The 19,499-nt window shown below is 45.1% G+C and overlaps 2 protein-coding genes across 11 annotated transcripts in view; one reads left to right on the top strand and one right to left on the bottom strand.

Moving 5' to 3' along the window:
- Positions 1 to 2,588: 2,588 nt before the first annotated feature.
- On the bottom strand, positions 2,589 to 12,590 carry ERRFI1 (ERBB receptor feedback inhibitor 1). Of its 3 annotated transcripts, XM_065855089.2 has the most exons (4): positions 12,301 to 12,587; positions 5,949 to 6,146; positions 5,740 to 5,816; positions 2,589 to 5,138 (listed from the first exon to the last, which is right to left on the bottom strand). In XM_065855089.2, exons 2-4 carry the CDS (start codon positions 6,068 to 6,070, stop codon positions 3,940 to 3,942), a joined length of 1,398 nt encoding a protein of 465 aa, XP_065711161.1. In that variant the 5' UTR covers positions 6,071 to 6,146; positions 12,301 to 12,587; the 3' UTR covers positions 2,589 to 3,939. The 3 variants fall into 3 exon arrangements, with proteins under 3 accessions (XP_065711161.1, XP_065711162.1, XP_071654530.1); XM_065855090.2 differs by lacking the exon at positions 5,949 to 6,146 and having other exon boundaries at positions 12,301 to 12,590; XM_071798429.1 differs by lacking the exon at positions 12,301 to 12,587 and having other exon boundaries at positions 5,949 to 9,863.
- SLC45A1 (solute carrier family 45 member 1) overlaps positions 11,785 to 19,499 on the top strand; it is a 50,470-nt gene continuing 42,755 nt past the window's right edge. Inside the window, exons 1-2 of one of the 8 annotated variants that reach the window (XM_071798417.1) lie at positions 11,785 to 11,912; positions 16,224 to 16,331. In XM_071798417.1, coding sequence (XP_071654518.1) covers positions 16,252 to 16,331 — 80 coding nt within the window. In that variant the 5' untranslated portion in view covers positions 11,785 to 11,912; positions 16,224 to 16,251. The other 7 variants (XM_071798418.1, XM_071798413.1, XM_071798415.1 and 4 more) reach the window with 7 other exon arrangements.

Below are 19,499 nucleotides of genomic sequence, written 5' to 3'. Positions count from 1 at the left end.
GGTATTTGGGTGGGGATTATGCAAGGCCTGAATTACAATGCAGGATGGGTGGGGGTAACACCTCTTTCAGCTTATAAATGCTAATCACAGGCTCAGCAGCCAGAGGAATCTCTGCAGTGCTGTTTAGCAAATATTAATAATTAAACTTCGTGTGCTAGATTTTCAGTGCCAAGGAGCTAAGAGAAACAGAACATTTGCTATCAGTTTTCGGTTTTAAATGACTATAACCTGTTCTGGAAAGCAAGCTATCAAGAAACGGAAATATTAGGCTACTTTAAAAAATACACAAGTTTACCCCAGGATCACGCCACGCACACTGAACAGGTTACCCAGCTGCAGAGACCCTAGAAGCAGATAAAATCGTGTGTCTCATTACCTCCATCTCCAATTTCTTGCCAGTAGTCTAGAGAGTGTGTATTTAATGTGTAGCTTGTAATACTATTAAACATGTTTATAAGGGCCGGTCTGTAATCATGAGTTCGAAGGGTGGGAATTCCACTGTGACTGATCTGGTCATCATCTTAACCCTGAATTCCTGACAAGGCTCAGTATGAACACCATCAGCAGCTACTCCCTGCTGTAATAACTGCCCTTGCCGAACTGCTGGTGCCTTTGTCCTGGACTGGATGGATGCTTGTCCAGCCTACAGCTTCACTCAGACTGTTCGAAAACAAAACAAAAGGCAATCTCGGTGAGAGCTCTTCTGCAGTTTCAGTACAGCGGCAATTATGCCCGTTGCAGTCTGGGATTGAATGGAAGGCTCTTAGTGACAGCCAACAACAACGATCAGTAATTTTAAATGACTGCAGGATTCAATTCCGTAGCCAATCAGCATGCTTCCAAGTTGGGTTTATCTTCTGTTTAGATGTATCGCTTAGGATGCAATAGAAACTGCTGACCAAGAGGTTTTTAACTGACCTCCCAGTACAGCTGTGTGTTATTTCCTGACAACTGTTTAAGAGCAAGTTAACATGGTGGAGAAGTTTGGCTCCTGGGGTTTTCAAGTCACACAGTCTCTTCCTTTCAGGAAAAGGCACATTGAGGCAAACATCCTACCCTTGGTTTCCAGCTCAGCTCCTCTGGGTAGATTTGCTAGTCTGAAACTCAGCAGGCGGGGGGTGTTTCGCCACTCTTGGGGCATTGCCTTTCCTTAGATGCACATCTTTCTTCCCTGTTTTAACACAAATTCCTTGACTCTTCTGACTTCGGTGTATCAAGCTGTGACTGCTTTGAAGTGTGACTATCCCAGTCCAGTCTATCTGGCGAGGGGCTTTCTCAGAGCCAGGCTGTCGGGCCTTGCCCAGGTGAGCCCAAGCTCCAAGTGTTCAGACATGTGGCCAGGCTGTTGCAAAAGCCTGTTGTGTCCTGCAAGTCTTATCATGTGTCGGGGATGAGCAGACAAATGTCTTCTGGCCAGAATCTGCACAGCTTCCCTCACAACTCTACAGCCTTAATTACTCACTTGGAAAACGAATACAATTTTTGGATCACACAAACTTTGTCCCCCAAAGCACAAGAATCCGGTGTCTAAGAACATACAAGCAAGGCTTCCACGTGCCTTTGTCAGTGACCCCTCACCATCGCCCAGAGAGAACCACTGAACCATGGATCAAGTCCTCAGTGAAACCCTACTACTCTGGACTTTTTAAGGGAAAATAGCCAAGTTACTTAAATGCTGCAAGACTTGACTATGAATTACTTTCCTCATACTGAAGAGGCACATGAGCTCTGCAACCTGCTTGAGTGTTTTGCTCACAGCCCGGCAGTTCCAGGCACCTTTTTCCATTCAGGTTCAGTCTGTTTTGCTTCAGTTGCACTAAAGTTCATCATTTAACTTCTGGAATGAGACTTAACTCTGTGCTGTTATTCAGCTCACGTGCAATAATTAGGCATTACTGAAAAACTACATCTTATACTTTTTCCATCAAGTAGAATTCCAAGGATGGTAACCTGCTTTATTCTGAAACAAAGTCATTACAGAAAATGTGAAGACTTCAGTCTGCCAGGTCAAGGCAAGTATTTACTTGCATACACAGCTAAAAGATGCAAGTTGTGTGATGCTTTGTATCTTCAGTAACCTTATGCATAGCTCACATGCTGCAGTCAAATAGTCTTGCTTTGTGATGACTATTGGCCGTTTCTTTCTGCTCCTAAGAAGAAAAAAGCCCACACTATGCTTGAGCTTTTTTCATCCTCATGAGTAGCTCCTCTTCAGTTACCCTTAATGTACAATTTAGTCCTTTTTTAATAGGCGGGAAATTGAAGACACGAACACTACTGTCCTCTCTTTTCTGTACAATGGTGCCTGACATGCGCTGGTGACTCTAGAAATAACAGAGGTTATTAACAGTGATAGGCCGAGTAACTTAATTTTACAGGAGGGTTCACGTGATGCTGCCAGGTAGTGAGGAATTAACAACTCGCATCGCACACCATTGAACGCTTCTGCAGAAATCTTAAATGCAAGCTAAATTCAACATTTGTTGCATGTTTAACATTACTCACTTTGAAGTTTCCGGTAAATGCAGAACTCAAATGCACAATTGCATACACTACTCAAAAAAGCAAAAACCAAAATGTATCATAAATAAGTATTTTATAACTTTATTAAACTCAAGACATTACAATATTCAAAATACAAAGTGAATTCTTTTTTATTCAATACTGTACATGATGCAGAAATATCAGTGCATTTCTATAGCATGTATTTCACCTTCATTTAGTCTGTACTGAAACAAATAAAAAATAAGCTTTAAAATAGCTCAAACATCTCATTCAGCAGTTTAAACTGTAAACAGCTTGTTTATTTCTGTTAGGAGGAACATATTCACCCTCTGTGCCTCTGTTAATGAGCACCCTTCCTCTTGTGCTTATCTGTAAGGGGATAAACGTAACCAAAAGGAGCACGAGAAAGTGCTCATGCACAAACGTGGCACTTCAGTGAACTTGAGTGGATCGCTGAGGCACAACGAGGAAAAATGAAACAGCCAGTAGCAGCACCTGAAGCAGCAAGAGATGGGACTGACACTGTTCATAAATGGAATAATGCTTTTTTCCTCATACCCTCCTCCTCCAAAATACTGAGTAGAAACCAAAACACAAGACCAGCTTGTGCTGCGATTCTGTATTTAATACAGTCAGAATTCCAGACTCTAGGTGAGCATGTAGTTGTTACTGCCTACCTGCTAGCAACTGTGCAGCTGCTCGCACGCTCTGCTGCTTTCAGGACACTTCCACACGTTTCTATGATCCAGCAGGAAAAGAGCGGCAGCAGAGGCTTTACCCACAGCTCGTCCAAGCCTTTCCTAGGAAAAACTGAGCCGTGTGTGGCAACTGAAAGCATCCACAAAACCTAACTCACTTTAGAAGTCTATTAGGGCCAAATTAAGTTGTAAAATAGATTAGTCTTTCGAAACGCACTTCCAGTATGCCTGCCAAGTCTTGAAGTGGATATCAGATCTTGCAGTTACCTTCTTACCAGGCTGGCATATCCTAGCCAGAGAGGACAGAGTCTGCTCTCAGCAGAGTTACTACTCTGTGAAAGAAATTTTGGAAATGCCTGTTGCAGAAACTGTACTGCGTTATCTGCTCTGTCAGCTTTATAAGTGACTCGTAACCAAAGCTACTATTTCGTTTGTTTTGGATAATGTGACTACCAAATATGTTAGTCTAGGTAGCATATAACTGGCCAACTGTGACTACTATCCCTTCATATGTTTCTATGGAATCTTTGCAGGTTTCCAGCTATACATACCAAGACAAAATCAGTCTAAAGAAACATATCAGAGATATGCAGCATAAGAGGACTTTACCATCCATTTTCCAGTTCTCAGAGTTCAAACTGGTCCTACTTCATTATCTGAGAACCTTAAGAACTTTGTAACATGGTAAAGTTCAGCTCCATCCTGAACAACTGAGCTGAGACTGTGCTCTCAGAGACTATGGGGAAACCACGTAAGACAGGTGTTTTCGTTTGAGGTGACCAGCTATGTCCATTCGAGGTTTTGAGTCCAGTTTTGCTGGGGCCGAAGTGGCTGTGCAGTCACCAGACCAGGACTGAACCTCAGTGTTAGAGCCACTCTCTTCTGCTTCTCTGAAGAATTTCTCGTACTTGTCCAAATACGGAGGCCTTTCGGGCAGCAGATAGTAGTGCGTGGAACTGGCCTTCTTTCCATTTTCAATAATTGGCAGAATGCAAGGGATCCTGTTGGAAGATCCTTCACTATTTTGTCTTTGTAGAGCTTTGCTGCTGACGTACTTAGGATCAGGTGCAAAACTCTGGGTGGGGGGCATAACCCCATTGAGGTATGATGGCAGGCTTTTGGGACTTGGTGTACGGGAATTGCTGCGTGACAGAGGTTCTCTTGGGGGCACTTTGGGAGGCCTGTCTTCGTCACTGTATGCACTGGAAGCAACTTCTGCTGACCACCTTCTGTAATCTGGTTTGAGAGCCCTTGGAGGTATGGGAACCCTTGGTGGAATCTCTGGTTTATCTTCATCAGAGTTTGGAGACGACCGATTTAAGTGTCCAGATAGCCTTACTACTGGTTTATTGAGAGATCCAGCTGGCCCAGAATGGGACCTTCGCAAACGTCGATGCAGCTGCTGTGCAGGAGGATAAATACTGGATATGTATCCACTTAGGCTTTGTGTAGGGTGGGCATCTTCCGGTTTTGGTCCTGTTGGAGTATCAAAGTATGCATAGTTGATCTGTCCACAGCCCCTAAAGCTCCGCCGGCTCGGAGCACTGGATTTAAAAGGAGGAAGTTCATAATCTTCTAACAAAAAGTCAGTATCTGAGCTAGTCAGGAATTCCACCTCTTTGTCAACCTCATCTGGAGTAAGGTCTTCAGAAATAGGCAGGGGGGGTAATGGTCTGGAGCTACGCTCATTGGAAGAAGCAGACAGAAATTGAATTGGCCCATTTTTTATTGGCATGTGAGGAGGTGTTTCTTCAGAAACACAGCCCATGGTTAGCGACAGTTTACTAAAGCCAGGAACGAGATGGTCTTCATGTCTTGAAACTGGCTGTTCGTTCCTGGGACTCACAGGAGGTGGGCTGGATTTCTGAGATGGGACTTGGATGCAACTTTCAGGAAAGCTGTGGTCATTCATGGAAGCATGGTTGGAAGAGTGCCCTAAAAACACGAGAAAGTATTAGAAATGCTGTTTTAGGTAACGCTGTAGCACAAGAGTTTGCCACTGCATATTTAACTGTCATTCCTTCTAATGCAACAATAAGTAATGTCTGCTTAATGATTCCAGTAGCAAAACTTAGCTAGTACAGATATTTTCTGGTTGTGGATTTATGCGTTTCAAGTTAAGAGAGCAGCTGATTCCCTCACTGTTTCAAGCCAGTGCTCCAGTTAAACGAGGTAGTTCATGAGCCCCCAAGCACAAGTACCAGGACAGAGCTACAGAGATCCCAGCAGAGGACTACAAGGGAGCAAGTGCTACTTTACTAAGTGGCTTTTCTAATGGCAATTCAGAGGCCTCTGAGTAAAAGGTTTTGTTTAACTTGATCACGTTATTTAAAACGTTTTTGTCTGGGTTTTTTGTTGTTTGGCTCGGAGCAGTGTTTTCTGGAAGCGCTTGCGTTCTGTCACCAGAGGGCAGCCGTGTGTGCAGGGTGAGACAGCACTGACCGCATTCAGTGTCTTACTGAACACCTGAGGAGTTTTTTATGCCAAGACAAATCCATTTCACCACCTGAATACATACGTTAGTCTTTATACTTACCAATGGGCGGTAAATGTTGCTCTGTTGATGGATTCAGATTATATGCCACTGTTATAGGATCCACATTAAAGAAAGTACTAAAAAAAAAAAAAAAAAAAAAGGCCTTCGCTGTAAATAAACCATAAGTTGGTACTGGTCTGGTACAAATATTCTTAATGCTCATTTCATATATCTGAAGATGCAACAGATCAAATTTTAGCCTCACTCACTTTTCAAATCCACTGTGGCTGCCCCAGCAGGTTTTCAGACTCCCCATGCCCTGACTGGTGTGAAGAAATCCAGTTTTTAAGGGGACTCTGATCTCCTGAGCAGCAACTCCTGCAGCTGACATTGTGCACTGCTCTCTTGTGATGGCTCAGGCCCTAGAAATTCACAGTCCTTGACAGGTTTCCTGCAGTTTTCATTCCCTTCAAAAGAGAGGAGGACATAAATATCAGAAATGCAAACTTGACTTCATCTCCCCTATGAAATGTATGTCAGGGAATTAAGTGTCTGTGCGGAAAGGCCTTCTGTCCTAATGCCTGCCCATAAACAAACTTCACCCAGCTTATTTTGTGTCTGACTGCAAAACTGAAGTACAAAATAGGTAAATTCTGCTACACAAACTGTATAGGAAAAAGAAAAAAATATATTCAGTAAAGCTATTGAGAGATGGCAAACAAGCATCAACAACTTTGGTTCTTGTACATGAACTGCCAGTTATTTATGCAAAATGAGTTTTCTAGAACAATCTCTCTAACTTTCTAGTAGCTAGCGATCAATAGTCCTTCTACTGGTGAGTTTATGGTTTCCAGTATAGCCAGCATGTAACAGCCTAATCTGTTTTTAAGTATTACCTTCAAGAGCTTAACAAATGGCCTATTCTCCAATAAACATAATTACTGACTACTTAAATCAGAATTACCAAACTTCTTTTATATAAAGCAGTCACTATTATTACCTAACTTAAGCATGAAGATACTTTAAATCAGACTCAAGTCTTTCTAGCTGTTTCAAACAAATTGGAAATCTAGGGATTTGAAATAATCTCAGATTAAACTGTCCTGCTATATTCAGCTTTATTTTGAATGTGTGAACGATGCTTTACCCGGCCCGCTTACAACAGGAAAAAAAAGTGTTGGCAATTGCTTTATATTGAATACGTAACCATAGTCTAAGGAACAAGCTGATTCACAGGGCCTTGTTTAGGAAACTCAAACTGGATCGAGGGGCGGGGACAGTCAGCATTCTGAAGGCAGCAGAGATTAAGTCCAAGACCAGAAGCAAACGTGTTCTCTGGGTCTATGCTTCATCTACACAAACATCCTAACTTCAGCAAGTACAATACGGTGTTGTATGGCTGTTTAAAACAAAAAATATTAAAACCAACCATCCCAACAACCGAAAACCAACAGACCCAAAACAGTTCTGTTTTTATCGCTCTTGAGAATCAAGAATATTTCCTAACAGAAACATCCTTGCCCCTCTCCCACAAAAGAAAAAATTCCACCTGAAGTCAACCAACAACGGAGGGCCAGCGACAGACAGAATGAAAAATCCCCATCTCACTATGGTACTGTAAGAAAATCAGAGAATCACGATAGTTTGGGTTGAAGGGACCTTCCATTCTCCCCCAGTGCCCCCCGCCATGAGCAGGGACATCTTCACCAGCTCAGGTCGCTCAGAGCCCGTCCAGCCTGGCCTGGGATGTCTCCAGGGATGGGGCATCTGGTGGGGTACAGGAACAAGTAACAGCTTAGGGTAAATCTGCTCAAAGCCCGTGCGTTTTAGCCAGGCATCTAAGAACCCTAGACAGGAGTCTATCAGCTTTAATAGAAGTGAACAAGGGCCAAACCAGCATCCTGTCTGCTGCAGCAGAGCATCAGAGTTCTAGTTACTTCAGCCCTCCTGATTTTAGTGAAGACCTTCCTTTCCAGACCATCTCCTTTAAAAGCTAGCTTAACCCTGGAAATGTCTGCATTACACAGCCAAGCTGGACCCTCCACAGTAACGGGAACTGCAGATTTTTCATAGTAAAATTAACTACATACACCCCCAGGAAGCAATAACATAGTTCTGATTACCAAATGAGTTAGAAATGTCTCCAGTTCTGTAAGTGCAAGCAGAACCACTGTCTATGTGCAAGCAGAAGACTGGAGAAACCCACTTGTCAAAAAGACTTAAGCAGCACAGGGCCAGTATAACACCAATTCTAAAATGACTTCCTATCATGTTAACACAATTTGCAAATGAAACATCCATCACATCAGTTCACACTGCGGTGAGCAGTGATATTTTTTATGCCTCACAGATCCTATCCTGTTAGCAATAAATCTGCAAGAGACATGAAGGAGAATGAGTTAGTGAACTTGAGGCTAATGCCTATGGAGTTTGTGCTTCCTATTCATTATTTTTTGAAGTCAAATGCAAGTTAACAAATTGAAAAATCACTGATACAGCACACTGATTAGTCAGGAAATGACAGTCCTCCATCTCAGTGCACATGCAAGATCTGACAAGACCATGAACGAGACATTGATTATGATACCAAAATGAGACAAGGGGGGCGGCATTGCTGTAGCTGAGAGCACATGTAATGTGCTCGCTATGATAACACGGAGCCCTCACAGGGCTTGTTAAGAAGCCCAACCTCCATCAGATCCCACGCCAAAACCACTGCTTGTAATTACTGTGTCAGCTTTCTGAATGCTGGCTAAATCTCAGCTCTCGAGACTGATCGTTGCACAATCGCCTCTCTGAAATCCCTCTGGAATGCTAAGTTCAATTTCTGAAATGGACTTAAATATTTACATATGCTAGTAAAAGGTAATTTTCATTTGTTTCAATCAACTCTTTATTTTTAAAAAATAGTGCACACAAATTTTGCAGCCATAAAACTCGCTTCTAACAATAAGGTCTTTGTGAATTCAAAGAAGGTGACTTGCCTTGACATTTCGGGAGGAGCTGTGAATGGACAGTTATGAAACTGTCCTCCGTGCCTCAAGCAAGGCGTATCGAGAGAGGCAGCGTGTGTGCTCTTTCACTAAATCAACCAGTTACTTTTTCAGTGGAGTCTAGAGAGCTGATGCTTATATTTTAAAGCATGCACAAGCTTGTTTGAAGAAATGGTATCATCTGAAGAGGGAGCCATGAGGATGTGTAATCAAGAAGTACAAACTCTATATGTACAAACTCTGGTTATTCTGCTTGTCTGGCCTAGTTAGGCATAGATTATGGCACCTGGAAAGATCGGAACACTTTTGAAGATGTTACACTTTCAGTGTTATTCAAAATGAACTGAGTTACTTCAAACTAAAACTATAGCTAGTAATTACTACAGGGCAGATACAAGCCAAGGCAATTCAAAGGTGGTGCATTAGGAAGCTATTAACACCATCCAGTCTAAGGGAAGGTAACTGTGCAAAGGAAGATACTTCTTCATCATTCATGCTGCTCATATTAACAAATACAAATTATTCTAAATACCAGAGATGTGATTGAATTTTTTTGGTTTTTTTTTACAAGGCCAAATATACCTTTAGACCTGAACTGGTGAGTGAATGGTAGGATGGATATGTGTAAAAATGGTCTAATGTATCCATAAGCAGCAGGGTATCTACATAGTGAAGAATGCACATGGGAAGCTATAAAAAGATTCTTGTGAGATGAACTTTAATTACATAAAACATCCCAAACATACAGTTTTCATACTGGCATATATCACTAAATACTTGTGTTATAGTGACCACAATCTTCTATTTGGAAATTAAGAAGGATTGGCATGTATTTTAGCTCAATACCTGTAACTGATCACACAGATAGGCTTGTTGCTCTGTTCCCTGCTCTCCCAGCCCCAATGCAACCAAATATTTGAGGCTGGTCAGGTTCAGAATAAAGAAAATCTTTCTGGTATTCACAGTAGAACAAAGCATGCTCTAGAATGTTTCACTTAATGGGTATGGAATATAGCAATTTTCTGTTCAGAGTTTTGGATGCCTGCACAAATTTTGGACATATTTTTATAAAGGCAACACTCTTGATAAGCAGCTTTTCTATACTACTTGTAAGGAATAGGGGGGTGGGAAGTCAGCCCAACTTACCACTTTCGGGAGGGGAAGAAATGTGGCTACCTTAAATCCACAACCTATTTTTGCTCACCTTGCCACCACTTATCTTTAACAAATCTCAGAAGCAATTCACAGGAGGAGGGGCACATTTTTGCACTACAAGTCATCTGCTCCAGCTAGCTGTTCCTTATTTGACAACGTGATGTCATTTCCTTTTCTTCCTTTGACTTTCTATTTAATCTAAGTACCTAAGATAGAGCCATCTCTTTTAATATTTCAGTATTTCAGACTTCTAATTGGATTTTTAAAAGCCTAAGAGCTGTTAGTATACTTTCTGGAACTCCATATACTTAAAAAATAATTCCTGCTTCTCCTAGTGGTCATATCATCCCTTAAGTGCTTTTGTCTTTGCAACTAGATGAATGATGAGTGATGAGTAACTGACACATAGATGAATGATGAGTAACTGACACATAGCAGAAACAGCATCATGAGAAAATCTAGTCCTTTAATAACTAACTAGATATTATGTACTATGCACCAAACCTGCACAGTGCAGTTCTGTATTCCTTGGAGTCAGAAGCCAAATCATGCTCAGACACAGGCCACAGAAGATTTTTCCATTTACAGGAATTATATTTTTACAGTTATTATACGAGGCATATTCTTAGCTTTGAGATTTTTTTTCTATGTATTTTGCCAACCAGAAATGGACCGTTCTGTGGTAGAAAATATAAGACTGATCACTTAGTGAAGATGGATTAAAAAAACCTGTTCAAACCACAGGAGGCGGTAAACAAAATTAATTCTACATCTATAGCCCAGATGACGAGGGGTATAACTTTAAATAGACAAATCAACTGAACAGCAGACAAACAATGTATTTAGATGATAACAGCCAGCTGTTTTGGAATCTATTCAAAGAAGTGCAGTTCACCAAGGAGTTTAAGTTCAGTTAAAATCTGGACTACCACTTCATAATCCTACACAGCAACTGGGAGAAACTTGTAAGTTGCCGGTACAAAACTAATAATTAAATAGCAAGACAATTGCCTTGCCTCTGCTTGTCAGATTACAGGCGCATGCTTAAAGTATGGTACTTCACCCTCCTGAAAATTTTAATGTGATTATAGCCAGCTTGCATTCAGGAAATAAAAATTCCTTTACAGCTGACTCAGTCATATAACTATAGCATTAGACATGCTGTGATAAGTTTTAATTTGGTTTTTCACTACAGAGAAGTGGAACAGTTTTCCTATGAAGTAATTCCTGTTTTGGAGAGAATGGCGAAGGGCTTCACCAAGATCATACACGACCTCAAATGACAGGTTTCTATTTAAGAAAAAAAAAAAAGTGCGAGTAAAGTAACCTGGATGAATTGAGCAGTTTGGTTTCCTCTCTTAGTTTTACAAGCTTATAAATGCAATTCACAGATGTGTTTGTGATGCAGAGGCATCGTTCATCTGTCATTCCAGTACGATGGCAAAGATTTGAGTATCCCCCAACTGACCAAAGAGATCTTGTCCCCAGAGTCTTTCCCACGTATCCAGTCAAGCACTGTTATCTTTAGATCAAGCATAATGAGTTTTTGGCTTATTGCTTCAGCAATACTGCACAGGGTCCTTAGTCTGTGTGCTAGTGACACGAGGCCACGGGAGTCTCGGAGTCACTGGGGACTGCTCGCTTGGCGTGACCAATGTTGTGCGTGTCCGCAGTGGGCAGGCATGCTCGAGAGATGCTCTGTAAATACCAGAAGCGTAGAGTGGTGTCTCCAGATTTAAACACCACAGACAGGTTATTTTAGAAAATCGAGGATAGGGGTGTAATGGGGTATTAAGTCATGGAGAAATGTCTATTCTAAATTAAGCCATCCTAAATTAGAGCGCAAAGTCCAGAGCCTGAGCCCACAACGCAGTTTCTGTTTACGCAGAGAGGAGCAGCTCGGAGTCCAGCGAAAGGAAACGCGAATGCTCCTCTGGGTCAGGAGGGAAGCGCGGCGCGGGGCTCCCGCGAGCGCGGCTGCGGGCACCTCTGACACCGGGATCCCACCCGAGGGGCCGCTCCCCCCGAGCGCCGCCGAGCCCCGCGCTCCCCTCGCGGCCGGACGCCTCCAGCCAGGCCCCGCAGGTAAGCGGCGCAGCGGCGGCTCTAGGCCCGGGCTCCCCCGCCAGCACCGCGGCAGACAACGCGCTCCCGCTCGGCCCCGGCGCGCCTCCCGGTCCGCCTCCTCCCTCCGCGCACGCTGGCGTGGGCAGCGCCGGCACGGCGGCTCCATTCCACGGGCCCGGCCAGCGCTGGCGCCACGGCTCGGCCGAGCTCGGGCGACCTGCTGCTGCCGCCGGCTGTCGCCCGCTCCTCTCCTCGGCGGCGGGGCCCGGGGCGGCCCGCGGCCGAGGAAGTTCCGGTGCGTGGCGGACGGGAGCGGATCGGTAGGCCGCAGCAGCCAGGGGCCCCGCCGCCATGGCAACGAGCGGCGCGGGGTGGCGGAAGTGCCGCCGGGGGGACCGTCACTCACCCCGAAAGCGTCGCGCAGCTCCGCATGTCCCCGCGCAGCAGCTGGCGCTACACGCATGCGCCGAACCGCAACAGCGCCGACCACTGCGGCGCCGGGCGCGGACGGTCGCTCTTATACTGGGGGGCGGAGCCGCAGGGGAGCCACGCCTCCCGGCCGCGCCCCTCCTCACGTTGCGCTGTCGTCGGAAAAAGCCTTAAAGAGGCAACGGCCGCGGGTGGGCCCGTACGGGCGCTGCGGCGGTGTTCGGGCGGCCGCTGCCGGGAGGGTGCGGGCCTCGCCGGGCACGGGCGGGGGCTGCAGTGGGGCCGCGGCGGGGGACTGGGCGCTGGCAGCGGTGTCCGCTCTTCTGGGCCGGTCTGCGCGAATGGCCGCCGCTGTGCCCGCTAGGCAGCGCTGCTGGCGTGGCGCCGCCCACGCCTCGGCGCACGCCCCGCCTCCGCCCGGGTACGCGAGCCCGGCCGCCTCCGGGCTGAGCGACGGGCGCGCTCGCTGGGCGGCCTCCGTGAGGGGGTGAGCGGGGCGCAGGGCCGGCCAGGGAGCTGCTGCCCTGCGGCGGGAGCGAGGCCGCGGCGGGGAGCGGAGGCGGCGCGGCCTCGCGGGAGCTCGCTCTCGGTTTCCGCAGGGCGCCGCGCTCCCGCGGGCGGCACGAGGGGCAGCGGGTGCCGCGCGGCGGGGGCGGGAAGCCTCTTTCCCCGGCTCGGGAGGCGTTTCCCGGTGACGCCGCCGCCATCAGGGCGCGCTGGCTCCGCGGCCCGCAGAGCCGGGGCCCGGCCGGGACGGGTGGGGACGGCTCCGCTCCCCGGCGCTGCGGCCTTTGCTGTGGCGACAGGAGCAGCGGGGCGGAGCTGGTCCTCTCCGCACGCGAGAGCTTTGCAGTCAAAGGGAATGCTCGCCCGTCACTGTCACCAGGAGGAGAAAAATACCAACGCTTTAACCGTTGTACGGATTGCAAGTGTGGATGTCCGTTTTCATGAACTTTGTGTTGAAATAAATCCATCTTCGTGTGTAATGATTTACTGGACATCTTGAGTAACCGTATGTGGGTTTTCACAAACTTGACGGTGTATTTTGTGTCTAGACTTGGACATTTGTGATAGTAAAATGTAGTGGTTAGAGTAGTAGGACTCTCGGTGAAAGCTGCTGTGTAAAGACTGTTTATTGAACGTTTGTGAGTGATGCTGGTTTTCAAACCATAAACAGAGAATCTGGTTTTTGATCGGTTTCACTGTACAGTTCAATCACTTGTTTGCTGAACAAAGAAGTGTCAACGTGGGGCTCTAAAACTCCCAGTGCTGAGATCTGCTAAGAACAGGATTAACAGAATGTGTCCGCTGTGCTCTTTGAGCTGGAATAGTTATTAATGTTGCTGAGAAAGAGGAATTATTGATTTCAGTGCACTGTGTGGTGCATGCTGCAGTTGACTTCTGCTTTCTCTTGTGTTTTCTATTGACCTCTGATGCAAGTCCCCCATCTGCCCTTGTTCTTCCGGACAGTAAGCTCTCCTACTGCATATTTGTGTCGTAAGAACCGCTGTATTGCTGTGTAAATGGAGGTGATGTGAGAAGAAAGGGAAGAAACATCAACTAGGAGAGATATTCTGTTGTTTGTTTCTCTTTTTTTTGTTCGATGTGATGGAGAGGTTCTCCCAAGTTGGCTGGGCATGTTATCAGATGAGCAAAAGTGAAAAGAATTCAAGAGGGGGCGGTGAACATGGAAGCCATAGCAAGAAAGGAGGAGAGCAGACAAGCAAGGTTGTGTGGTTTTGATTAATTAGGACTTGCTGTGTTAAAGTTGAGGCTGAGAGGGGGTAGCAGCTAGTGATGCTGTGCTGAGCTGTACATGCTCAAAGGCTTCTTCCGAATGCTTTGCTGGAGTTCTGTTGGTCTGGATTTGAAGACTGAAACTAATTGTTTCCGTGGATGAACTGTCCATGCAGCATGAGTTATTTTGAGTTTAAAGTGTCCTGGTTGCATATATGTGTTGAGAAGAAAGTTGTCTTTCTAAAATAAAAATATATATATTCTGGTGTGTTCAGGTACATACTTGCTGATGGTGCAAATAGCCCTGAATGCTACCATGAATGGGTACAAAGGACAAGGTTTTTTAAAAACGAGTTCCGTGGGACAAACTCCTGCAGCGCCTCTCACCCCCATGGCGGAGCATGAGGAGCGAGAGAGGTTTGGCTTTTAAACCTGTTTGTGCCTGAGAATCTTTGGTCCGGGAAAAGGCTGTTCTGGCTTCCCTGCAAACATTAGCGTGTGGTCTCAGTGCTTCCATCAGCAGGCCTGGTTTTGCTCTCTTAGGTAATTTGAGAGTTAGTTCATGTGCAGGTAATGGTATGGAATTTTTGTGTCTTACTGTTAAATGACTTTATCTATGGCCTTTGTTCACTAAAACCCCGCTGCCTTAAATTTCTGATTGTTCTACTGAATCAAAATGTTCAGTAATGGTGTCACTTGTAAGGGTTTCTGTACTGACTTGTGCACAACAGAATTTGTATTCTGTACCAGAATTCTTGTTTCTCTTCCTACTTTGTGATATGAAGTTATTTCAGGACTCTTAAACCACCTCACAGTTCTATAGGCATGTATAAACCACTCTTTGCAATTTGCTAATTAGCCCAAAGACTAACTCCTAAGTAATCTTCGACATCCTGGTTGGTTAATACTTGTTAATAACAAGTCTGCTAAAAAGCAGCTCAAGTAGTATTACAAGACGCTTTAAACCTCTTTTGTACCCTCTTGGAAAAGGGGCAGCAGACCTGCCTGTTTAATAAACGAAATGTCTGAATTACGTAAAGAGAAAAAATATCACGGACTTTCATTCATGATATTCCCTTTCATTCGAGGATTCCCTGTGCAGAGGGAATCCCTGCGATGTCATTTGATCAGAGTTGCTCCTATTTCTGGCTTGCTTTGCAGCATACACCTTTTCAATGATCTCAATTCCCTTGATATTTCCCATTTTCAACACTTAACATTTCTGGCTGCTATTTCTGTTGGTTTTGAGAGGACAGAGGTGTAAATGTAAGCAGCAGCTGGAGAAGCAAAATGCAAAATCTGTTTAGGAAGCTAGAAAATGATGAAAGCAAAATTTCATACTGAAAGACTAACATGGGAAGTAATAGATCTGCATTTTTAAGGTAGAATGTCAGATATAGTTCTCCTGTGTCATTCTGTAGGTTGTAGTGATTTTTTTCGTGAGCCTGGTTCTATAAACAATATATTTGTTTTACAGTAGCTGCTGCTGCATTATTCCTTAGTCCTGCTTATTGATGGCAGCTGCTCTTGAGCAGGAAGTTTGGGGGTTTTTCCCGTGTTTTTGAGTACGCACGCCTCCGGTCGGGTTACCTGAAAGGGAATTGCTAGCTTAGACACTCTTCTGTGTTGTTAATGACTAGAAGAGGTAATTGTGGTAAGTCATCAGAGAGGAAAAGCTTTACTGAGGAGAGGTAAACAAAGCGTAAGTTGGATGCTGTGGTGCTGGTTTTTGCATGACTGGATGTGTGAATGAGGGAGGTGTAGATACAATTCCACAGCAACTCCGGAGGTGCTTCTGCGGCGCCGAGACCGTCTGTCCCTTCAGTCATTTCAGATGTAGCCTTTATGAACCCTTTAGTAGGGGACTGCTTGGGGCAGGCAAACCTAGCAAAAACTCATGCAGAAGTTGGCCTGTTAATAAATCTTCCCCACTCGACAAGTCCCAAATTCTGTCATTATTCAATAGAATAAAATATAACACCTTGGCTTGGATACAGACTTACAAACTGAATGATTTGTCACATCCCTTATCTCTTTCTTAAAAAATCACAGCCTTTACCTTAAGCAGAATCAAGATGCGCACAGTAGAAGTTAAACTATGTGCGATCCTTACATAGTTTCATTTCAGAGGGCTTATTCAGGTCCTTATCTTCTGTTTTGTAGTAGTCTGGCAGAGCGGATCTACATGTGAATGCTGAGGTTAAGGAGTCTGTGTCGTACTCTCTCATGGCAGTGGTGCTTCTGGGATGACGATGGAAACAAAGTGTGCAGGTAACAACATTCTTACCTATGTTTTGAACATTTGCCACCCTGAAGTGAGGGAAATCAACTTGAACGTCTGTTAATTCGAGGGGAAAAAACAATACCTACGGGATGCATTTGAATTGCTGTAGTCTCGCTGACCTAATAACAGAGACTGTGGTGCGGCGGTGGTAAACTCGTGTGCTGGTACGTGGGTGGAGAAATCATAGTGCTCAACCTACAAGTGGTTAAATTTCATACTTACTTACGGGGGATGTTCTATGGTGGTACTTACCGTGGGACAGAGAAAGATGCGTAAGTGTGCAAGGAATGGGCGAAGCCAAAGAGTTTGAGTGTCAGGTGCATCCAGAGGTCAGCAATGCAGACTCTGGTATTGCAAGGGTAACAATACACAGCTGTGCAGACCTGATGCTGATATTCAGCCTCCTACAGGGGCCATTACTCGGGCTTTGTGCAAATTCACCCCATACAAGACTTTAAAGCAAGTGGGTAATGCTAAATTGCCTCTTAAGTCACCTGTAGGAACTGACATAGATAGGAAATCTTTTATTCTTCAGGCGTATGGAAGTGTTTTGTGATGCAAACATACCATCTGAAGTGGAAGTACAGCATGGCTTTTGTGAGCTCTCATCTGTGTGCCTTGATTATATCTCTGTCTGAACGCTGCAGATGCCAGAAGTTTCACATGGCTTGAAAAACTAGGTACAGAGAACCTGATGAAAGAAAAATCCATTAAGGCTGTAGAGAGAGTGCCTTGTGTTAGGAGAGGTCATTGCCCACTGCCCCAAACACCTTGTTTGCTTTTTTCCCCATGCTAGGGCAATATTTGGTTAGGTGGACCTGGGATCTGAGGCAGTGTGGCTGCTGTTAGCATACATCTGTATTTTCTTCTCCCTTTCATATTTCAGTCAGACTCTTCTATTGTTATCTGCCTATGTAACTGGGTACACAATGATTTAATTTTGCTTACAAGATTCAGCTTAGGTCCTTGTCTCTGCAGATGTGTCTTGAATCCTTCCAGGAAAGGACTGCACAGTTCTTTAAGTCTGGAGGTAGCAAAGAAGGGAACAGGATTAGGAGAGCACTACGAAACTTCTTCAGTGTGAGGATTTGTCATTGCTACGAATGAGGGAAATGTGCTTACTTCACTGGTCAGGTTGGTATGAATGCAGTTACACCAGGCAGGTGTAGGGCAGAATGAGTGTGTTGCATTTCCAGTTTAGCCAGAAGACCCACAGAAGGGAGGAAACTCATGGGTCAGTAAAGGAGGGCTAAATTAGAGGTTAGCATATTCAAGTGTCTAGACAGCAAATACAGACATACTGCAAAAGTCAGTCTGTCAGGGAGTGGAGAGTCAAGATTAAAAAGCCATTTCAAAGGCATGTTGCCTGGATGGGGTAATCATGTGCTCAGACTTTTTCAGTACATAAGCATAAGCTGAGTGAGGAAAGAGATCAAAAAAGGACACAAAGGTTGACACAGATTCTGTAGCAGCTTAGACTGGAATGGAACTTGATAAATTAAAAATAGCTGTTTGTTCACTCTTGTGTTTCCCAGAAATGGCCACAGCCACATCTGGTTTTTGCCATCCATTCTGTAATATCTGAATGCCTCGCGGAAACGTTACAGCCGTCCTGCTGCTGCGGGGACATTGCTATACAGTCCTCCAGGCTGAGCTCATTCATGCTCTCAGGCACATTAACCGGTCATTGGAAATCAGAGCTCCCGTCTGATGAAATATCCGGTGTTCACTCAATCCCGGTTAGATTGGATTCTTCTAGGGCAGTGTTGTGAGACGTTCTGCTGCAGGATGCTGGGCAGATGAGCAGAAACGGAGGAGCTGGCTCAGGTCCCAGTTGAACTGCCCTGTTGCATCCCATCTCCCACCGTGCAGAGCCGGAGCTCTTGCTGTCAGCCGGCCCGCTCAGCTGTGTTTTTATGCCCTTTAGGCACAGCGTTTCACACAAACGTAGAGTTACACATAGTGACAGTTTGGGGGAAGTTCCTGGAATCTATCCACATGCAGTCTTAGGGTCTGCAGTAGCACTGAAGTTCCTTTTCACCCTTCCCAAGAACATGTTGTATTCTGTTACCTGGGTCTGTTACGCTATTTGTTTTTCCGTGTGCTTTTTCTGCTGTGGTCATCTCACTAGATAGACAGTTGTCGTCTTTGTGCTCAAGCTAAATGGCCTATGAACGATACGATGCATTCACACAGTATTTTGCAAGCAGAAGTGGCTGCTCTTCAAAACAGCTAGAAGCTATGTGAGTAGTGGCATAGTGCTCAGTTGGAGCTGTTATACCCCTCTTTGTATGTTGGCTTTGAGAAACAGCCAAAGTGAGCTTGCATCTGAAAACTGCGAAATACTCTGTGTAGTGTTTCTTATCCTTGCCAGGAATGGATTTCTGTCTCTTTGCTCCAAGAGGTCTCAACTGGTTTGCACACTGCAAAGAGCATATCCCATGTGGGGGCCTCTGAATTGGTTCTCGCACAAGGTAAAGATTATTAATTACTCTGTCAAATACACGGAGGTAAGGGACATGCGTTAGATCAGGGAGGCTGGTTGTAGAAGGACCTGGTCCTGGGCAACGCGCTGCGGCGCGTGTTGCTGAGGCCGTGTCCCCCGTGTCCGTCCCCAGGCACACTGCGTGCATTGCCCAGGTAAGATGCATGGCCTGCCATGGCCAGACCCTTGTTTGTCAATACTGAACAGGAACTCTTGAGAAATAACTCAACATTGTCAGCACCTATAGCTGTTGGGTATTTTGTGGTGGCAAGCCTAGAACAGTCATAATTGGGCAGTTGGCTTCACTGAGATTGGAAGGAATGGTAGCAATCCGCTATTTGCTTTCTTTGTGTCTTTTCCTGTGGCTTGTTCTATCCTTTTTACCTATTAAGGGCAATTCCATAGTCTGTTCTTTTGATAAAATAATTTATTTATCAAGTATCATCAATAGGTCTGGCTTATGACCTCTCCAAAATAAATAGTAAGGAAAACTGACAGCTAGAAGTATAGCATGCCATTAAAACATAACCCGGGAAAGCTCTGGATGTCTTATGTGTCAGGTGGGTATTTGTGAGACCTCTGAAAGCAGGGGAAGGAGACTTCAGGAATTTTACAAGATCTGGAGGTGGAGCAGTGTGTGGCTGTGGCGAGCCCGGGAGGTCAGAGCAGG

Source organism: Patagioenas fasciata, chromosome 23 (genome assembly GCF_037038585.1).
Source record: "Patagioenas fasciata isolate bPatFas1 chromosome 23, bPatFas1.hap1, whole genome shotgun sequence".
Lineage (NCBI taxonomy): Eukaryota > Metazoa > Chordata > Aves > Columbiformes > Columbidae > Patagioenas > Patagioenas fasciata.
Note: the sequence above shows the minus strand (reverse complement) of the source record. Positions and strands in the feature narration are given on the sequence as shown.